This window comes from Phoca vitulina, unplaced genomic scaffold (assembly GCF_004348235.1).
Source record: "Phoca vitulina isolate PV1807 unplaced genomic scaffold, GSC_HSeal_1.0 scaffold2, whole genome shotgun sequence".
In the NCBI taxonomy this organism is placed as follows: Eukaryota; Metazoa; Chordata; class Mammalia; order Carnivora; family Phocidae; genus Phoca; species Phoca vitulina.
The window spans coordinates 11028073-11041840 of NW_022589705.1; the positions used below are offsets into that span (position 1 = coordinate 11028073).

Consider the following 13768-nt stretch of genomic DNA (forward strand, 5'->3'; position numbering starts at 1 on the left):
CCCCACTCCCTGCTTCAGCCCTTCTGCTGAGAGTAGCCGGATGGGAGAAGGCCAGGCCAGTTACATAAGCCTGTGGCTGGGACCCCGGGAGACCAGGCTGGAGAGCAGGTGCTTAGCCCCTCCCTCACCACCACCAGTGAAAATCTCCCGCTGGAGCGCAGCTTTGGGGTGGCCCAGCATGGAAGCAGCCACAGCTCTGGAGGCGGCCTCGGGATCCACACTGAAGGTGAAAGAAACGAGCCCAGCCGATGCTGAAGGACCCCCTGCTTCATCTCAACAAGAGTCCGGCAGCCCCATTCCCCAGCTCTTGCCCCTTATAGAAGGTGACCTGGGGGGTTGGGAAGGGTGAGGCGGCTGGGTTGGTAGGAGTTGGGGAGGTCTCCCTAACACCCGGCTGCACCTCCTTAGCTTTGTGCAGAGGTGAACGACCTCGTGGGTGGTACCTAGGATGGAGGAGCATTAGTTGGAGCCCCCACCCCTTTCTTTGGTGGATTCTTATTTGCTGCTCAAGTGTCTCTGCTGGGTTTGTGCTTTTTAGCTGAGAAGTCAGTGAATGGTGTTTGTGGCACTTTACAGTGACTAAAAATGATCTGTTTATATTTGTACCTATAATAAAATGTCTGTCCCAGGGACCGAGGACCAGATATACTAATACGTAAGCTAGGGAGGGAATGAGGGGTGCGATGGTGGCCATCTGGATTAGAAGGGGGAAATGAAAAGCTTCTAGCAACCAAGAGGCTGGGTGGTGAACAAGCAGTGCATGACACTCTGCCTCTCCCTGGGCAGTGCTGTGGGTCCAGGACCTACCCTAACACTCCAGCTGGCTCCCAGGGAAAACCCCAGCCTCTTAGGGTCCGAGCCCCATGGAAGCAGAGCCCATCTAGGAGGACCATTGGCCTCCCTTCCACAGTGGTGTCTGTGGACCTCTAAGCAAAGAGGCACTTTTGAGCCAGGAGGTGGTGGGTGGCCCTGCCAGTCCCGGGTGTCCATGCCGGCAGCCCAGCCGCCCACTCCGCAGCTGCCCCTGGCCAAGGCCTCTGCAGCTAACAGCTCTGTGAGCTCTGTGATGTTCACTTGGGCTATCACCACTGTGACTGGCTCGGCCGGCTAGAGATGGCAGGCAGGAGCCAGGCTTTTTCCTTCTCCTGTGCGGTAACCAGGAGGAGGGACCACAGGTGCCTCGCACATTTAAGATGGTTACCTGCACAAAGTCCGTGCTTTAGGCCCCTTGACATCTTGAGTGCAGGGGATGCAAAGACCGCAAGCAAGCAGCTCATGGAACCCCACGGTAGGGAGAGGTAGGAGAAGATGACGTGATCTAGACTCTGCCCAGTGCCCCCTCTGGCAGCTCTGTGCCCTTGGACAAGCCAACCAACTGCTCAGTTTCAATTTCCTCCCTGTAAAATGGTAATTAATAATATCAATCTAGTAGGGTGGTTGAAAGGATTGTTGAGATGATCCAAAGTGCCTTGGAAGAGGCCAAACTAAGATGTGACTAGATAATAAGATATTTCCAAGGCAGGAGTGAAGACTAAGAGTTCTACCTGCAAATGGGGCTGGGTAGGGAAAGTTGGCTGCCTCTTCTCACCCTCACAGGAGACGCTGAGTTTTCGGGAGCTGTTCGAATGTCACAGGCAGAGAGCCGGCTGAATTTGCTCCATTGGAAAGGAGCTCGGGGTAACAGAAGTTATTGTGAGCACATTAGGCTGGGATGGTCTTGAGGCAGAAAACCAGTTCCTTCCCCAAAAGGTCCAGGGAATAAGCCACAGAGTGAGAATGAGAGCCGGGACTGCTGACTCCTGACTTGGCTGGTCTCCCTAAGACCCTGGGGGAGGGCATCCAACTCACCCACGCTCCTCCCTCTGGCTGTGAGTAGACGCTGTGGGCCCTGGGCTCCTGACAGCCCCTGGCCGGCCGCCACAGTGCAGCCTCAAGACCCCCATCTCAGGGCCCCCAGCGCCAGCAGCTCGATTCATTAGCCTTCCAGAGGTCAGTGATAGTAAGCGCTGCTTGTGATACTTTGCAAAGTATGTTCGATTCTGTTATCTGCTTTAAGAAGATAGGAGTTCAAATCCTAGCTCTGTCCTGTGACCCTAGGCAAGTCAGTGCCCTCCTCTGGGCTTCTATTTTCTCATTTGTAAATTGAAGGATAACCTTTTGATGGCTATGGACCCCTAGGAAAATCTGATGATGTCTGTGGAATCTTATTCCAGGAAAAATACTCGAACAAGTTCAGGGAGCTCACAGAACCCCTGAAGCCCATTCAAAGGTCCTTCAGGGTGCCATGGACCTGGCCTAGATGGTCCCTAAGTCCCTGTGAGCTCCAAGAACTTTTTCTTCCTCTTACTGCCTCCTCTACCTGATGGGGAGCGCCACGGGACCCAGAGGGGCCCCTCAGTGAGCGTGTGTGTGAATGGGAAACAGAGTAGGCACCAGAGGCAGGAATTCATCTGCAACATCAAAATAACCCGTAACTGGCCAACACTGAGCTTTTAGTCAAGAGCCTGCTCTGTGGCTAAATAAGCAGAAGTAGGCGGCAGGCACTGGGAAACAATTTCGGTCTATCCTCAGCACTACGTGGAGGCATTGGGTCCTGGAGGCAGCATCGGTGGGAGGCTGGGGGACAGGCTGCACCCCTGCCGTGGAGAAGAGGAGACTCTGAGACCCAGAGGAAGGGTCCATCTGCTGATTTCAGAATAACTGCATCTCCTTTCAATCCAAACTGTTCTGTCTTCCAGGCTTGGGAAGCTGGAGCCCGTGCCCGGGAGCAACCTTCCTTCCTTTTTTCCTTCTTCCCTCCCTCCTACTTTCCTAACCTCTTTCTTCCTTCTACAAATATTTCTTTTATGCCTATTATGTGCCAGGCACTGCTACAGAAATAAAATAGGCAAAAATAACTCCCCTTGTGGAGGTTCCATTCTAGTGTAAGGAGATAGACAATAAATAAACAAATAAGATATGTAATATGTCAGAAATGTGCCGAAAAATGAAGCAGAGGAGGACAGAAAGTGCTGGGTGTGGGAAATATGTTTGCTATTTTAAACAGGATATTCAGTGACGGTCTCATTAATAAGGTGCTATTTAAGCAGCAACTTAAAGGAGATGAGAGAATAATGCATGCAGATATTTGAGGGGAATGTTTCCCATGCAGAGAGAACAGTCAGTGCAAAGGCCCTGAGGCAGGAGTGTGCCCTATGGATTGGGGCCACTGTGCCTGTAGCAGCGCAAGGGAGAGAATGGTAGGTTTGGGGGCAGAGAGGTAGTAGTACCCTTGTGAAGACTGGCTCAACTCCGAGACTGTTGGGCATCCTGGGCGGGGTTTTAAGTGAGAACCGACATGATCAGGTATAGGTTTTAAGGTTTTTTCTGACTCCCTAGTTAAAAATAAGCTATAGGCAGGCCTGAGACACTAGCAAGGTCATCAACTGAGGATGAGGATGAGGGAGAAGGTATGGGGGTTTTAGAAGAGGAAGGTGTCCAGTTGTCACCCAGGAGAATAAGGAGGCTGGGTGGACCTAGGAAGTCTGGAAGAATTGCCAGGGGGCCATTGGGAGTTAGTGGTCACTGTTAGTGGCCATCAGCTTACAGTCAGCCTCACTTGTATTTTTCCCCTGTGTGCGGACGTGGGCGGTGAGTGGCTGGAAAGCATTTAACTGGGGTCGGCCATGGCTAGGAGAGCGCAGTGCAGTACCAGAGGATTAAGGGACCTGAGTGGGTACACAAGGGAGTGAGTGTAATGACCAGACTGCAAGTTGGGTGGGAGAGAGAGTGGTAACCGAGAGGACGACAGGGAGTGCAGGGGTGGGAAGGCCTGGAGCAGAGATCTCAGTGGTGCGCAGGGTTGCGGGTGCTGGAGAGCAGAGCTCTAGGGGCGGAGACCGTGCTCGTCAGGGAATGCCCGTCCATGTAACAAATAGGCCTCAGAACTGAAGGCTCAAAAACAATAGATGTTCATTTCTATTAAAAAGTTTCTCTATTTCTTTTTTTTTTTTTTTTAAAGATTTTATTTATTTATTTGAGAGAGAGAATGAGACAGAGAGCATGAGAGAGCAGAGGGTCAGAGGGAGAAGCAGACTCCCCACTGAGCAAGGAGCCCGATGCGGGACTTGATCCCGGGACTCCAGGATCATGACCTGAGCTGAAGGCAGCCGCTTAACCGACTGAGCCACCCAGGCGCCCCAAGTTTCTCTATTTCTATTAAAAATAGTTCTGCATGCAATAATTCCAGGCCCCAGGCCTCTTCCCTCTTGTGGCTCTGCCACAAATCTCAGACAAGTGTTGCCTGATTCTATGTCCTTCTGTTTATTTCCGACCTTAGTTTCACAGTCTTCAAGGAGCTGACACTCACATCCTTCACAAGGTGCTTCGGAGGTCACCTTTCCTATGATGCTCCTCCAGACAAGTTTCTTTCTTTTTTTATTTTTTTAAGACCATTTGTTTTATTTATTTATTTTTAAAGATTTTATTTATTTATTTGACAGAGAGATAGAGGGCACAAGTAGGCAGAGTGGCAGGAAGAGGGAGAGGGAGAAGCACACTCCCCACTGAGCAGGGAGCCCGATGCGGGGCTCGATCCCAGGACCCTAAGATTATGACCTGAGCCAAAGGCAGACGCTTAACTGACTGAGCCACCCAGGCGCCCCAAGATCATTTATTTTTGCGCGCAAGAGAGAGCACAAGAGGAGGGGGAGGGGCAGAGGGAGACACAGGCTCTCCAACTGAGCAGGGAGCCTGACGGGGGGCTCGATCCTAGGACCCTGGGATCATGACCTGAGCCGAAGGCAGACGTTCAACCGACTGAGCCACCCAGGCGCCCTCCAGACAAGTTTCTGATAAGGCCAAGGCCACATACTGTTTCAAAGCCATAGCTTGCCTTGTGCATTTGCTCTTTTTGGGTAGCCATTCATTCACACAGGCACATGCATGCACACACACATGCTCACAGTCTCACACACTTACCCACGCACATGCCCATACTGTCGCACACTTGCACACACACTCTTATCTCACACATAGGTGCACACGCACACACACACACACCCCCTTCGTTCTTTCAATGTGTCTGTCTTGTTCCTTCACGCTCCAGGCCATAAGTAATCACATCAACGTGAACTACACAGCCCTTAAGAAATTGCTGGAGGAGGGGCGCCTGGGTGGCTCGGTTGGTTAAGTGACTGCCTTCTGCTCAGGTCGTGGTCCTGGAGTCCCAGGAGGGAGTCCCACGTCGGGCTCCCTGCTCAGCAGGGAGTCTGCTTCTCCCTCTGACCCTCCTCTCTCTCATGCTCTCTATCTCTCATTCTTTCTCTCTCAAATAAATAAATAAAATCTTTAAAAAAAAAAAAAGAAATTGCTGGAGGAAAGTCTTTAATGGCATGAAGGGAAATTTTGAGAGAATATGAACACTTATTTCCCATGAACATCGAATAAGGAAATGGGCATAAACTTCAGAATGAAATTAGGGTATAATTAAGAGGAATTTTCTAATCCAGAGGAGTCAAGATCTTTGGACTTTAAGTAGTAGTCTCCTTCTCTGCTAATTTTCGAGAAAGAATTAGACAGCATTCTGTCTGAGAGAAAGGCCGTGCTGAGAGCAGCACAGCTCAGAAGCCAATGTCTCTCAAAGGACTTTTCAAAATGCCTTTTCCCCAAGACTCTGTGATGGAAGAAAACCACACTCAATGTCTCAAACTGGGCTCAGGAAACCCAGGCTGTGCCGTAGGGCTCTAATCTTTGGTTCACATCCGTCCTGGCATCTGAGGAGCCGAAAGACCTTGGGCGTCAGGGAAAAGCCACGTTTCCCCAAGGTCGGTACAATTAACACCTCTCTTGATCGCAGATGTGTGAAAAGAGATGCCCCAAATGAGCCCTCCGATTAACATTCTTAGCAAATGGGCAGACTGCTCGCTTGCTCGGGCACACGAGAGGGCCTGGGTGGAGCTGGAAAAGAGCATTCTGCTGCCCGGGCACCTGCAGCGGCCAAATACTCCCCTGCCACCTCCCGCACTTTGTCAGCTGCTTTGGCCTCAAGCCCACCCTCTTTCCGCCCCTGGGGGCTGGGAGCCTGCTGGGAGCAGAATCCTCACCTACTAATCCTCAGACTCACAACATTCTACTAAGTTTGTCCCCTGTCAGTTCATCATCTTGTCAGGGAATCCCGCTATGAACAAAGAACTGGCAGGGAGGAAGAGACTGCCGTCCCAGCTGTCAGCCCTTCTCCTCTGTCTCTCTGCCCGCGCTGGGATCCCCTGTGCATCTCAGGGCCGTTCTGCCCATCCTCCTTCTAGGGCCACCATCTGACTTTACGTTCCACATAAACCTATCTCTTTGATCGTTCTCTTCAGTTCAGGTGAAACAATGCTAACGTCTTCCAAGGCAGTTGTCTCAGAAGCACAAGAAGCACCAAGTGGGCACAAATACACACGTCAGCTTGCACCTATCTATAGAAAAGCCCATTTCCCACCTGAGGTCTGAGCAGGGCTCGCACAGCACATCTTCCCGGCGTGACGACCGGGCTCCTTTCCTCACCCCAACCTGTTCAATTCTTGAGGGTATCCTTCTGCCTTCCCGTCTTTGCCTCCTCCTCCTGAGGGCGAGATCGCCGCCAGGGCCCTGACTGGTGCCCAGGCCCCTGTGGCCGGTGTAGGGCCCGGAAGCGGGCAGATACGCCGAGCTCGGAGAACGGGTCCTGCAGGCATACACTTCCAGACGGGGAGGCAGCCTAACTTCACAAATGTGTTTCTCCCTCCGAGCCCTTTCCCCCGTCTCCTTGCTCCGGGGCTCATCCAGGTCCTTCTGCGTCAAGCAGGCAGAGCAGGAGACAGCAAAGCCGGCTTCTCCCCAGCGAGCGTGAAGGGCTATTTCCCCACCCAACAGTGGGGAACCAAGCCCAACAAGATGAGGTTTTGACCCTCCTTTTCAATCGCCGCCCTCTTTTTCCAGAAAACCCTTAAGTCATATCCGCTTGTTCTCAACTCCTTCGTTGCTCGCCAAGATGGCCACAGGAGGGGAACACATCACACAAACACTTCTTCTGTTTTTCATGCCCCACCCCCCGCCAAACCGCCAAAGCGAACAGAGGGCAAGCAGAGCAGAGTGGTTCAGCTGCCGGGGCTCGGTCGCTGCGGTGTTCTTCCAGAGGCGACGGGCCCTGAGCCGCGCAGGCAGGACAGTGGCTCAGAGCACTGAGGCCCTGCGTCATTTAGTTCCTGCTTTTGCCAGTCCAAGACTGCACCACCCAGGGGAAACGTAAGCCACGCAGCGAGAAAGGAAGCTAGATCAATAAAATGGACAGCGTGCGCTGAGTGTCCGTGTTTATATTCACTTACAAGGGCCGAAAGTGATCTCGAGACGGTGATGGGGGCAGACTGTGGGAGGGAAGGTCCTGGTCTCTAAACAGTGGGCTACAGACTGAGGAGCAGGAAGAACATAGTGGAAACTCTATTTACTTTATTTTAAAGTTCACCGCTCAGAAGTTTGCAGCGTATAACGTACATATTTAAACAGTCCAACTTATAAGTAAACACACATGCGCTGCGGTAGAATGCTCAGGAACGTATTTGCCGGGAAATGTTATCAGAAAGTTTGGAAACCTCTGTCAACCCGTTGCCTGTTTGCCACAGTTGTGAACTGGGTGAAGTTTTGGCAACTGCTCGGATGAATTGTGGGGAGAGGCCGGGGAGTTGGCAAGACCTGAAGCGCTCTCGCAATTCCTCTTAAGACAACAGCAGCAGGGGACCTAGAAAGCTGGAAAATGGTGTCGCCTCAGCCAGGCTCCCAAGGGAAGCCAGGTGGGATGCTTGCGCTTTCTCAGCCAAGGCAGCCCGAGGGTTCCTGAGAGGAGAGAGGTCACAGCTGGGCGGCCTCCACACCTTACACTCAGCACTTTCCTGAGCATCTCCTGCCTCCATCCTGGAAGCCAAGGGACAGGAACTAACCCCTCTTCTCGCTGGACACGCCTGGGAGATCACGGAGCAGCGAGCATGGGCCTAGTCTTTCCCAGAGTCTGTCCATACAAAGTGATGGCCCATGAACTGGAAGAGCAGGGCGCAGGCGCCCGAGCGGGGCAGCGTGCAGAGGAAGGGACCCAGGTGCCAGCTCCCCGAGCGGTGACGTCAGTGCTGCCCTAGTGGGTCCAGTGTCACTCTGCCCGCAGAGTGGAAAGCCTTCTCCTCAAGTCTGGCATCAAGCTGGGAAGCAGGGCTGACACTTGGAGGTCAAGACTAACATTGAAAACGGCTTTGATAAAAGGAGCGTTGTTGAGGACAAATGTAGGGAAGGGATAGAAAGACAAACCACACAGGCTACACCAGTCTGTGCACAAACAGAAAAAAGAAATCTCGGTTGATGAAAAGTCAGTAGTTGAGAGTTACCCATTAAAAGAAAGAAGCGTCAGGCTCACGCTCCAGTGGTTTCTGCCAAGACTTGAATGCTCTCGAGGGGATCTTTCAGCCAATCACTCTGCCCTAAATCCCAGCGAGACAATGGGAGCAAGCTTCCCATTCCCTAGGAGAGGACGGATTTGCTGAGCACGTGGGTCATCTGCCCATGGGGCACAGGCAGATGCAGTGTCCACTTCCTCTGAGCTCTGCCCCTCCCACCCCAGGAGGCTCACCACCCACTGTTCTCTTTCCTTCCATCACTCAGAGCATCCCAAGATCTGGCTACCTCGGACCTTGAGGCAGACCTATATCCGGAAGGTCGGAGACACTGTGAACCTACTAATCCCATTCCAGGTGATCATGCTGGTCCCATGCTGGGTCCATGTTGGGTTCATGCTGGGACCAGGCCAGGGTTTTGATTTGGAAACAGATACTAAGAGTCTTGCTGGCACTGGGGCAGTCGTCCTGGCCTGAAATGGAGGGGGCCATGTCACCAGAAGTCTGAGGCAGAATGACCCTTCCATCTGCACTCCTGAGGTGGGGTTTGGGTTGGGCATGCCCCATGTGATGAACTGAGGCAAACCTATGTCCTTCAGTCAGCAGAGGTCTGGGAACTTTCGGTTTAGAGGGCTCTGGGGAGTTTAGGCAGCTATTGTTAGCCCCAGCTGCCCCAGGTGACCTAAACTCTCAGAGGGTGGGAGACTCAAAGCCATTCCTTCATTCCTCCCATGATCCTTAGGCTGTTGATGAAAGAGGTGAGTCCCCTGGGACAGTCCCCCAGTTTCTAACTCAAGGCATCTGCCGTTCAAGTCAGGTCACCATGAGGACCTGGGGTGGCTCTGACCCCCCACTGCAGCAGGGAGGGCCACGTGGCCTCTTGGGGTCGCTCACAGCTTTTACCATTTCTTAGGGCAAACCCAAACCTCGAGCCACCTGGACACGTGATGGCTGTGCCTTGATGCCAGCCGTGTGAGTGTGCGGAATGGGGAGCAGGACTCCATCCTCTTCATCCGAGAAGCCCAACGTGCTGACTCGGGTCGCTGCCAGCTCAGTGTGCAGCTGGGAGGGCTGGAGACCACTGCCACCATTGACATCCTGGTGATCGGTACAGTGCGGGGAGTGGGAGAGAGGTGGTCCTCCGGGGCTCCGTGTCCAGGCTAAAGAGGGGCCGTCACAGAGAGCTGGGGAAGCCAGGGTGACTCCCCGCGGCGAGGGTCACAGTGGTGGGGGAGGGGAGGCATAGCGGAGCAGAGAAGGGGAAGGGCACTCCCGAAGTGAATCCCAGGCTTATGTGGGGGTTGTACCATGCCCGCTGCCATGCTCAGCCCTTTCAGAGAGGCCAGGCCCTCCTCAGGGTATCAAGTTGGTGGATGTTTGGGGCTCCAGTGCTACTCTGGAGTGGACACCTCCCCAAGACACGGGCAACACAGCACTCCGGGGACACACCATGCAGAAGGCTGACACAAAATCTGGGGTGAGGCCCAGCTGGGAGGGAGTGGGGAGAGAGGAAGAACGCGTTCTGGAATGGGGCTCTGTAGCTCCATGCGGTGGGCTGTGGTGGAGTGAGTGAGGTGGAGACCAAACAGGGGTCTCACTCACGGCATCCTCTTGGGGCCCCAAAGCTGTGGTTCACGGTGGAGCATTATCACCGCACCGGCTTCACGGTCTCCAAGCTCATCGTGGGCAACTCCTACACCTTTTGAGTCTTTGCTGAGAACCAGTGTGGGCTCAGGGAGACCGCCCCCATCACTGCTGACCTTGTGCGTGACCAGAAAGCAGGGAGGGCCCGGGGCCTGGGAGCTGGGGAGAGTAGAGGATGAAGAGTTGGAGAGAGGTGAGGATCTCAGGCACTAGAGCGTGGCCCTTCTTGGTTCCCTCAGTGACTGTTGGCAAGACCGAGGGGTCTGCGCAGTGAGATTTCTCTGAAGCCCCCAAGTTCACCCAGCCTTTGGCAGACTGCACGACGGTCAGCGGCTACAACACCCAGCTCTTCTGCTCCGTCCGCGCCTCTGCCAAGGTGAGCGGGAGCCCCGCGGGGGGCCGGGCCGCGCCGCTCCCTGCCCCTGCCCTAACCTCCACTGTGCGGAAGAGCATCCTGACCGCATCGTTGTTCCATCCCCACCACCTGCCCCTTCCGCGGCAGGTCGGGCAGGTTGTGAACGGGCAGGGCCCTTAGAGTCCAAGACACACTGATGTGGATGATGCTTCCAGTTTCCTTTCTTTGTGTCTGTTCCTCGTAGATGAAGATGTCACTTACTGATCTGCTGGCAGCTGGGCGTGAGCTTCAAGTTGTCCTTCTGGCGGAGGTGACGGGGTCCCCTGGTTTCTCCTTCGTCATCCACTATGCCTCACCTGCTCAGGGCCATCTGCGTGCCAGCTGTCTAGAGTTGAGGCCACGACCCTGAGCAAGGCCCTTTCCAATCTAGTCACTGTACTTGTACCCTATGCTGCATAAAACGTCACTACAACCTTACCAAGTACTTTTTGCATAGAAGTCCTGGGCCAGACTACATGGAGAGAACGTCTCAGAAAGAGAATGTCAACAAGCCCCGTCTAGAAACTACTTTCTAACCAGAGGGGACAACAGTGGGAACAGAATATGAATGATTCAACAATGTATATATAAAAAAGAGGAGATCCTGAGGCCCGGTACTTAGGGATCCATGAGGGGGCTGCTTGCACAGGATGGAACAGAAGGTCCCACCTTTTTTCTAGTCAGGAATACTTGATGAACAAGGCAAGGTTTCAGGTGCTCTTTTAAACCAACAGAAGGAGCTTAATTAAGGCTTTTGAGGGTACTGGAAAGGGAACCCCTCCCCAAATGTAAGGAATGGGGAGCTTTCCAGAAGACCATTATCTCTTCTAGATTCCGTACCACCTGTTCTTAAGGCACCCTACTCCTCCCCCTTTTCTGGCCGGTGTGTCCCCAAGCCTTGTAGGCGAGGAGTCCCAGGGATTCAGCACAAAAAGAACAATTGGTTCTCACCACTCCCGTGCTGCCCCCTCGTCTTTATCTTGCAGCCAAAGATCATCTGGCTGAAGAACAAGATGGATATCCAAGGCAACCCCAAGTACAGAGCTCTCAGTCACCTGGGAATCTGCTCTTTAGAAATCCGCAAACGTGGTCCCTTTGACGGGGGCATCTACACCTGCAAGGCGGTTAACCCCCTGGGGGAGGCATCTGTGGACTGCCGGGTGGATGTGAAAGGTAAGGGCGGAACTCATCCCCTCTCTGCACAGCTGGAAAATTCAGGACGGAGCCACAGCCTGCCGGGAGCCGGGTTTGGCTGGCTCCCCCTGCAGGTGCTCTCGGCACTGTCATCATCAGGATGGATTTGAGGAGCCGTTTTTATTATCCAATATCTTATTTCTCTCCAACAGAATTCTGTAATACAGAATGGCTAGTTCCATTCTGCGAAGGAGGAACCTGAAGCACAGGGTGGTGATCGGTTTACCCAAGATTCCCAGCACTGCGTAAGTGAAGAGTCAGCACTGTGGTGGTAAGAGCCCAAGCCTCCTGGCCTTCACTCAGATCGTTTGTCTTGCAACTATACAGTCTTTGATTCAGTCCAGGAAAGCTGCAGTTGTCTGTTAGGCTTTTAAACAAACCAGAGGACTTGCCCCTCTGGTTTGTTAAATGGCAAAAAAGCGCGTCCTCTCTACCCCTTTTGAAGTATTCATTCATCCATCCATTCCTGTCACCTCATTCTGATGTCCGTCATTGCATTTAATGTATTGTTATATAAGTGCCTATTGTTATATAAGTGCCTATTTACTGATCTGTTTCTCCCCATTAAACCAAGAGCACTGTGAGGGCGGGGACAGTCTGACTCGTCTTTGTCGTCCCCACCCCATCGCCGCCAGCGTGGAGCCCAGTTTCTGACACAGAGTGGGCACTCTCTAAGTGTGCATAGCATGAATCAGGAATGAACGGGCCATTACATGCCCTATTATTCCCCCTGAGGAGACTCCTAATTAGCACCATGGACTCTGGAGAAACCTGAGAAGTATATCCCTTCCCAGTGCTCCACAAGAAGGTTCCCCAGAGATTTCTGAGATGTTAACTCTGAGAAATGTCTGAATTCTTGCAGCTCCTCATTGAGGCTCCCTGAGAGGATTAGGGCAACTCTGACAAAGGTAAGGAAAGAGACTGGGGTTCTGAATGGAGTAGGTCATGTTTATGGCTAGTGTTGAGTCTGGGACAGATATGTATTCCTGAGTCTTTCAACCATGCAGTCATTGGTGACTACTTTCCTTTTAACCACTTTTTTTTAGTAAGCTACTACTATCATCTCCGTGGAAGGAATTTACTATAGACGGTACTACTTTCGTCACATCCTCTGTCTATCTGTACTCAAGTTGATGACAGGTATTAGACGTAATGGTCCTCTGAAAAGGAATGATAGCATCTACCTAACAATAAGCGGGTTCTGTGGGAGGGAGGTGGGCAGGTGCTATAAGAAAAGGCATCAAGGGAACAACCAGGAGTGGAGGATGGATGGAAAAAGAGACAGGAAGTTGCTCCTGTCCACTGTTTCTACCTCAGAATCATGAGCATGGTGAGAAACAGATTAGTTTGCTTGTCTTTTACTTTGAAGTTTATGGATTCCTTCCCTTCTGAGAGAAGAAACCACCATTATCGTCATGTCAATAACAATTGAACATGTGGGTATGTGGTCCCAAGCAGCACATTACTGACAAAGAGCAACTCAGATCATCGTTTAAAATGGGATAACTCCTTCAGGTTCTAAATCACACACAGTAGAAATGCTGTGTACGAACTGATGAGTAGGGTGAAAAAGCAGCTCGTGGGAGAATTAAGGAGAACTGGTTCCCAACGTCTCCTTGGACTTGCAGTTCCTGGCTGATGAAAATTGAGGATGAATACCATCTGAGAAGCCATTTAGTTGAGTCCATCATTGATATAGAGCAAATAAAAACCCTCAGGGGTGCATTAAAAGCACAGACTTCTCAGGAGAGCTCTCTCTGCCAGTTGGCTTGCAAAGACAGTTCTCTGGCCACCCCGCAGTTCCCTCTCTGGGTTAATGTTAATGTTACGTTGGGGTTAGCCTTGTCAGTGGGACTTGCTCTGCTACCTCTCTCACAGCACACAGAAACAGAGCAGGGTAAGTAGAGAAGTGACAGCACAGGACCCAGGGACCACGGAGCATCCTGGATGTACGCTGGGGGTTTGCTGTCACAGTCACAACATACCCTTTCTTCTCTGTGCCTCCAGGGAGCCTGACTGTGGTGAGACTGTGTTCTTAAGGAGCTCCAGCACAGCGTCCGGTTTGCACTAATCTAAATAAATGTGTGGATCCTCAGTGCCTAAGTGTCCATCTGTTTGAGCCTTTCTCTATGGGAAAAACATTTAGAACATTGGAATCCTT

The 13768-nt window shown here is 52.3% G+C and overlaps 1 protein-coding gene across 1 annotated transcript; it reads left to right on the forward strand.

Moving 5' to 3' along the window:
- The first annotated feature begins 178 nt into the window (after positions 1-178).
- On the forward strand, positions 179-12480 carry MYBPHL (myosin binding protein H like). The gene is given in 9 exon segments (XM_032419512.1): positions 179-323; positions 8644-8732; positions 9289-9328; positions 9331-9483; positions 9713-9852; positions 10001-10169; positions 10259-10395; positions 11400-11586; positions 12470-12480. Coding segments are annotated over 9 exon segments (1071 nt in total).
- Positions 12481-13768: the final 1288 nt, after the last annotated feature.